This window comes from Pseudopodoces humilis, chromosome 2 (assembly GCF_049639895.1).
Source record: "Pseudopodoces humilis isolate 2021_Gansu_Grassland_sample_001 chromosome 2, ASM4963989v1, whole genome shotgun sequence".
In the NCBI taxonomy this organism is placed as follows: Eukaryota; Metazoa; Chordata; class Aves; order Passeriformes; family Paridae; genus Pseudopodoces; species Pseudopodoces humilis.
In genome coordinates this window covers 25,698,443-25,706,163 of record NC_142201.1, presented here as the reverse complement: position 1 = coordinate 25,706,163, position 7,721 = coordinate 25,698,443, and the positions used below count along the sequence as shown (strand labels likewise).

The window sequence follows — 7,721 nt, the reverse complement described above, 5'->3', positions numbered from 1 at the left end:
AAGGTGGTGGGAAATTCCCAGATTTGCAATGGGAAACATCTACACTCAGAACTCTTGTACTTATGGAGGTTCTGCTCTTGATGCTCTGCCCTTCTCTCTTCACGGTCTCTGTTGCTGCAAAACAGAGGAGGGACAGGGGACAAGTCCATGAAGGTGACATGGCTTGGGAGCAGGCTGTCCACATTCACAGCATGCAGAACACAGACCAGTGTCCCCTCTGAGCCCTTCATGCTGCCACTTGGATCTCACTGAAGACATAATTAATATTTTTGCATGCATTCCCAGGTCAGGTATTTGGAAGAGGGGAGGGCAGCCCATCAGGGTTTTTTGTGATATGAAACAGGGGAGACCTATTTCATGCTCAGGGACAAGGGATAATGGCCTTAAGCTGAAGGAGAGCAGGTGTAGATCAGATGTTAGGAAGAAATTATTTGCTGTGAAGGTGGTGAGACAATGAAACTGATTGCCCAGAGTGGGTGCTCCATCCCTGTAAGTGTTCAAGGCCAGGCTGAATGGATCTCTGAGCAATCTGGTCTAGTGGAAAGTGTCCCTGTCCTTGGCAAGGTGGGCTGGAACTAGGTAATCTTTATGGTCTCTTCCCACCCAAACCATTCTGTGATTCTACGAGTCTGGCTTGACTGAGTTGGGCTGTGTCCCAGTAGCAGTACTGGCCCCTCAGGGGCACCACTGGTTGAAGCTGGATGCCCACATGCTGAGTCCCAGCTGTCATACAGCTGCCAACTATTCCTTGGTCTTTCCAAGCCAAAGCACAGCTTCCCACCAGCTCTGCAGATGTCTAACTGGGTGATGTGGAAATGGAAATCCTCCATGTTTGCCATCCAGTCCACTTGTGGTGGATGTGGTGCACCCTTAGTAAATCCCAACCACCTTCTTGTCTTCCATCTGCTTACAAACAGCTTCCAAAAGTAGTCGCATATTTAAAAAGCAATTACTTATAGTCTAACCATCCACCCTGCAATAGCCTATGTCCCAACAAATGGCTGCACATTGGAGTAGGAGAACTGTATCTACTACTTGCAGGTTACTTGGAAAAAAAGGTAAAAAAAGAAAGCCCAGAGAGAAACAAGTTCTCTGTTGCTTTATCTGCTCTGATAACAGCTATCACACAGAGTCTGTCGCAAACACTACGGGCTCTTGGCAAAATGCGTAACTCTGCTGACCTGCTAAGGCAGTCAAGAGAAAGGAGAAGGGCATTTGATAGGAACAAACTTTCCCTTGCCAGCGTTATCAACACCCTTTATAAAGGTTGATAGTGGTGAGCAGGGGCTTTCATTGGCGAAGGAAGCAATCTCAGTGACCTTCAGTGGAGAAGAAGGTATAAAACCCAAAGTCTTTTTCTTGGTCGACTGTCTGGGCAGCAGTTGAATTCCTTAGTTTCCAAGGAGGACGCATTTTTGGGAACTTTTCTGAGAAAATGGCAACTTTAAATGAAAAGAAGACCTGCAGCGAACGTATGGCAGATTTCCGTCGTTTCGTCTGGAATCCAGAAACAAAGCTCTTCATGGGAAGGTCCTTAATTAACTGGGGTAGGTGTTCACCTGCAAGAGCCTTCTCTTCCTTCTGGCAGACCTAAAAACTGTGTGGGGGAAGGTGTTGTCCTAATGAGTGGGACACAGTGTAGGTATGTTGAAGCTAGCAGTTCTCATATGTACTTCTAAGCCACTTTTTGGGCAGCTCTATGAGCTGGATCAAGTAGATCAAAACACTGATCCATGTAGTTCCTGCAAATGCATGATTTCAAAGTGGTTTTCAACCAAATACTTCAAAAGGAGAAAAATTAACACATGAACAGGAAACTTATTAATAGCTAGGGGTGATGGTCATAGTGTGGTTTTGACATGGCTAATTAAAAGGGGGTTCAGGTACATGGAGAAATTTGCTTAATTGGCGAGTTTGTCCAATTCTTTGGAAACAAGTTTAATTTTTCTGAAATTCCTTTCTGAATTATTGTCTGCTCAGTAGATCTTGTATCTTACCACTGCATGCTAGCATGTACTTTATACCAACATGTATTTCATACCAGCAGGTATTTCACACCAGCATGTATTTTACAAAAGCAAGTATTTCAGCTGAGCCTCCCTTCCTACAGTCAAACTTGTGTCTACAGTGATGATCTGTATTATGATCTACATTCTGGGAAGAGTAGCCAGGACCATTGTAAGGAATATCCATACTCTTCCCACAGACTGTAGGAGTAGCTGCAAGTTTCCAGGTGATTTTTTCCTGCCTGTGCATGTAGTTTATTGGCTGCTCCTAAACCAGAATTTTACAGACAATACAATTGAAATGTGAGCCTTTCAAGCTGGTAGAAGAAGGTGCTACAAGGCACCTGTGATTACAAGTAGAGGTTTCTAATAGCACCCCTCCAAAACAACCACTGGCTGCTTGTACAGCACCAGTCATGTGTAAGGCACCTTATGAACATACAGACAAAAACACACCAATAATCTTTCATTATCTCACAGCAGAATTAAGTAGCAAGATGGCACATTTTGCTGTTGATGATTTCAGCTGTGTACGGCAGTGAAATGACACGGGTCTAAAACCAAAATTCCTGAAGTACTGTCATCTGTCATCCAAATAACACAAGGAGCAACATGGGTTTGTCAAAGAAATACCTCATCATCCGTGTCACTTAGCCCACGTGTAGTAAGTAGATAAATGGTCTTAGTATGTGAAATTACTTCAAGATGCCACATAACCTTTAAACTTCAAATAATCTGAGCTCAGCACCAACTCCTTCAAAAATCCCTGTAGAACTATACAATTTTTTTCTCTAAGAATATTTTTTGAGTGTAGAGAAAATGGTCCAAAGCACCTGTCCCTTTACAGGGAGAACTTCCCAGGGGACAAGGGTGGAAAGGAGATAGCTGCTGCTGCCAGGATCATCCTGGCTTCAGAGAGAGCACTGCACAGCCTTGCTCAAAATTTGAAATTCTGCCCTTATTCTTTTCCACAGTGTGGATCAGCCTCTACTACCTGGCTTTCTACGTGGTGATGTCGGGGCTGTTTGCACTCTCCATTTATTGTTTAATGAGGACGATTAATCCGTACGAGCCGGATTACCAAGACCAGCTGAAATCCCCAGGTACTGCCAGGGTTCCGTAGCAGCTGCGTGGGGCTGCCCTGGGCTGAGAGGCATTGGCAGAGCCCAGGGCTGTGGGGAGACCAACATGGAATAAATCAGGTCAATTCTGCCCAGACAATCCCTGCAAAGTTTAACCTCTGCCTGAAAACACTTTCAGGCTTTAAAAAAAAAATCTGGTACATTTATTTATGTATTGATATATTAATATACTTATATATCCATACATTTATGAATAAGTAATATGAATTATATATATATTCATTTATTCATCTTGCTCTTCGGGTGATCAGTCTGCCTGTAGCAGGTCACCTTCTCTCCCCATGGGCAGGGGTCAGTCCCTGGGGAAGTCCTAGGTTCTACTCCAAATCCCCAAGCACCAGAGGGCTTTGGGGTGTCCAGCAAGATGTAGAGGTGATGGGGTGAACAGCCTGGGGTGGGTATTTCCATGCTTGCCCAGCACCATGGAAAGTCCCTGCGAGAGCAGATCCTTGTCAGCAGGATGTGCTGTGCCAGTAGTCAAGGAAGTAAAAATAAGACAAATACAGGAATACAGATTTGTGGGACATGAAAAGAGATAGGGGAGATGATCAGAGACCCTCAGATCAGTACACTGATAAAACTTCACACCCCAATGGCTTGTTTCCAAAATGGGAGGGGAAAAAAAAATAGCCCTAAAAATTATTCTGTCAGATACTTTATTTTGAAGTTTCCACTCCCAGTATTCAGCAAGTTTGGTGTTTGCTGGGAAAACAATTCCTGTGACATATTATGTGTGGCTTTTTCAAAAGTTGTTTCTCGTGCTGCCGTATGATCTGTTTCTTTAACCTGACGTGACTGTTATTGCTAACAAGTCCTGGGGAAATCCAGTGCAATTGCTGGAATGATTTTACAAGCTCTTCTTGTAACAGCATGGATAGATGTGAAAAGAAAATAATTCGGCAGCAGCACAAAGCTTTAGGGTTTTGGTTGAACAACTCACAGCTGAGGTGATTTCTGTATATGGTTAAATCCTCCCCAAAAAAGGCTGGAGGATCTTACACACTTAAAATGAGTCTTGATGCAGCATAATTGCTACTGTCAATTTAAATAAACAAATCTGTGCCTGGCAACTCTCCTCTGCTTTGTCTTCCATTTTCTTCCTTGCGAAGGCGTAACCTTACGACCTGATGTGTATGGGGATAGAGGACTACAGATTTATTACAACGTATCTGACAACAAAACCTGGGAAGGTTTAGTGACAACTCTTCACACTTTTCTGACAGGTAAAAACTAAACTTCTTGCATAATACTGGAAAAAGGTGCTGCCTTATTTCCCATTCTAGGTCTAAGGACTTTAGGTCAGTGCTTCCATTTTACATTTGCCCTTCCCAAACCACAGATTTTGACTGGAAAGTGCATCTTCTGAAAGGGATGAGCAAATCACCTCATGAATCTATAAATCAAGCATATGTACACTTCTATTAAAATCCAGGCTCTGCTTCAGGGCTTTTACTTTGTTTAATCCTAAACTGTCTTAATAAAATAGACCAATAGAAAGTCTGATGGAAGAGAGAGGACAATACGTCTTCAAAATTAGTCTCATCTAAATTAATCTAATTAATTTGTCTGTGACTACAAACATCAAAATGCCATAATAAATCTCATAAAGCATGGTGTCTCCAGAGAATACTCAAAGTAGGTTATGTGCTCCAATTGCCTGTTCATGTCTTAACACGTTTATATTCCTATTGAGCCTTAATATCATAATTCTTCATGTTTCTCACACACATATTGAGAAAATATTTTATTTGAAACTGACTTTATATGGAACTATCAACACAAACTGCCAGCATTAACTCAATTCAATCTCTTTTAATTTGCTTTGGTTGGATATTAAAAAACTAAAAACATAACAAAACTGAACCAAAGCCCTAAACAGTTTAAACTTTCCTTGTTCCATCTAATCCCAACTTCACTTGAAGTACAATCTCCCATGATAGAATCTCTGGCCTGATGTTGGGATGTATAATTTGCATATGAAAAGCTTCAGAGGGTTGGTTTTTTTTTCTTTCTTCCTTCACACATCTAGCATATACACCAGCTGCTCAGCATCTGAACATCAACTGCACCAATAATACATACTTCATCCAGGACACCTTTGATGGCCCGAATAAAACAAAACTATCCTGCAAATTTACCTCAGACATGCTTCAAAACTGCTCCGGCATCACAGACCCAACTTTTGGATTTCCAGAAGGAAAGCCCTGTTTTATTATAAAAATGAACAGGGTAAGTACAAGTTCAAGGTGCTGAGCAGAAAAAAACTAAGAGTAGCTGGAGTCTCTGCTGGGGAGCTGCTGTGTCTTTGCTGCTGTGGGTTCTAAACTCTGCTTTCTACTGAGAATCAAAAATCATGTCTTTTTCCCTGACAGACCTCTGGAGTTACCAGGGAAGTCCAAACTTTTTCAGCATTCCTACAAAAGTAATAGAGGGCAGTGATCTCTGAAGTGACTCTCTATAGCTCAGTTCAGTTCAGTTCAGTTTAGCTCAGTTAGTGCCTCTGTAGGGCTCTCATCCCAAACTAGCACCGAAAGTTTCATCCTGCAATACCACATTCCTGTGCCTTCAGCTGAGGCATCAGGATGTGACAATAACTGATATGCTTTCAGAGAGGTGATATCTTATTTCTCCAGGAAGCAAAGAAAATATTTAGAAGAACCTATAAAGCCAAAATTCAAATCTGGAGGATACTTTTCTCAGGGAAAACCATCAATACGTTTTTTGGAAAGGAATAAAGGGAATTTTCAATGTTTTAATTTTTTTTTTCAGGATGTAGACAAAGGCATACACACTTTATATTTGGTTTTGGGTAAAATTATGAGCCCTCTGATTCAGTTTGGGTAGAAAGTGAAGGGCTCAAATTCCCCTCCAGTTTCTGATAAAAAAAAACACTGCATTTTTTGTTTGGCTTGCACCTTAGGTATTTCCAAAAATCTGTGCAAGCCCTAACTGGGAGGGGAGCTGCACCCCTGCCTCTGTCTGGTGAAACAAGTTTTTCCCAAAAATGCCTTCTTTAGCAAGACTGGGTGCCATGCCCAGCAGGGATAAGATGTGAATAGTGACCAGGGGGCTTCACCCCCTTTCACTTTTGCCTCTACAGGATGCAACCTCTCTAGCTCTGTAGGATCAAACTAATCCAAGGGTTTTTCTGCCAAAACCAAGGTTTTCTAAGAAGGATAAGATCAAAAGCATGGATATTCAGCTTTTCCTTTACTGACATACAATTAACAGCTTTAGGAGACCACTGGCTGCCTGGGCATCAGCAAGGACAGGTGGTATGGGTGCGTAAATGAGCTGGACTTGCAGGAGGTGCAATGCTACTTGCTCTGGCCAGGCTAGACCCTATCAGCAGTGCTCATCCCAGGTAATGCCATGTCCTGCTTCCTAAATATCCAGCCACTACAGATTTCCACCTACATAAATGAGACGCTTTGTTTGAGAAAACCTTCCACAAGAACATACTAAGCATCCTTTGAAGCTCAGCTCTCAAATAATTGATTGCCCGGTTTTATCTCAAAACAATTTCCAAGATGACCAAATGTGTTTTCTTTTTCAGATCATCAAGTTTTACCCTGGCAATGGCACTGCACCAAGGGTGAACTGCACATATGTGGTAAGGGTTTGAGGTCTGGGTCTCACACGTTTCAAGCACTGCAGCTTTGAGAGCAAGAAAGTGCAGTGGTGACCAGAAAAAATACCCTTGCAGCTCTGAAAATCAGATCCCGAATACTTGGAATATTCTCAGTTTTCAAGCTCTTGCACCAGATGACATGCTAAGGAAAAACCTCCAAGTTTGCTTCATTTTAAGTCACCTGAAAATTTGCATTTTCAGGCTGCAGAGAACATTAGCTGTTCGCTTTCAGCTCCCTGTAGTGATGTTCACACCTCAGCACAGCTCCCTCATGCTCTCAGCAAGTCCAACTCACCGAATTCCCAGCTGCTACCAAAGGACACTTGCCTGCTTTTCTTGGCAATAGTAACAGCGGGAGATTCCCACTTTTACTTGAAAAATAAGGCTGGTGCTAAACAGCCTGCTGAACTTGAGCTTTAACACACACTTAACAGCCCTAAAACCCTTGCCTTGGGCTGGCTGTTTCCTCACCAACAGAGCTTCTTCCTTTCTTGTTTTACAATCAGGGTGAGGAGTCTCGCCCGCTGGAGGTGGACTACTACCCCGTGAATGGCACCTTCAACCTGCACTACTTCCCCTACTACGGGAAAAAGGCTCAGGTGGGTGCTCCTGTATTTAACTTTTCTTTCTATTTATGTAAGGTGAAACATGTGGACCATCTTTGCTATCCTATGAGAACCAAAGAGGCTATTTCCAAGACCTCATTTTTAAACTATAAGTGTAAAATTTAAGTATTTTCTGGGGTTTTTTTTAATTTGTTTTTTTCATTTCTTCTCCTAGCCCAGCTACAGCAATCCCTTGGTAGCTGTGAAATTTCTCAACATTACAAGGAATGTAGAACTTAAAATAGTGTGCAAAATCATTGGAGCTGGAATTACCTTTGATAATGTTCATGATCCGTATGAAGGAAAAGTGGAATTTAAACTGAAAATAGAAGACTGA

General features: G+C 42.2%; 1 protein-coding gene across 1 annotated transcript; it reads left to right on the top strand.

Moving 5' to 3' along the window:
• Positions 1–1,435: 1,435 nt before the first annotated feature.
• On the top strand, positions 1,436–7,721 carry ATP4B (ATPase H+/K+ transporting subunit beta). The gene is made up of 7 exons (XM_088051938.1): positions 1,436–1,547; positions 2,981–3,109; positions 4,258–4,371; positions 5,178–5,377; positions 6,705–6,761; positions 7,286–7,378; positions 7,560–7,721. The coding sequence occupies exons 1-7, from the start codon at positions 1,436–1,438 to the stop codon at positions 7,719–7,721; spliced, it is 867 nt and encodes a 288-aa protein (XP_087908064.1).

Coding starts and splice junctions, on each gene's coding strand:
- ATP4B (XM_088051938.1), top strand. CDS start 1,436: ATGGCAACTTTAAATGAAAAGAAGACCTGCAGCGAACGTATGGCAGAT. Junction 3,110..4,257: donor AGACCAGCTGAAATCCCCAG/GTACTGCCAGGG, acceptor TTCCTTGCGAAG/GCGTAACCTTACGACCTGAT. Junction 5,378..6,704: donor TTATTATAAAAATGAACAGG/GTAAGTACAAGT, acceptor TTTCTTTTTCAG/ATCATCAAGTTTTACCCTGG.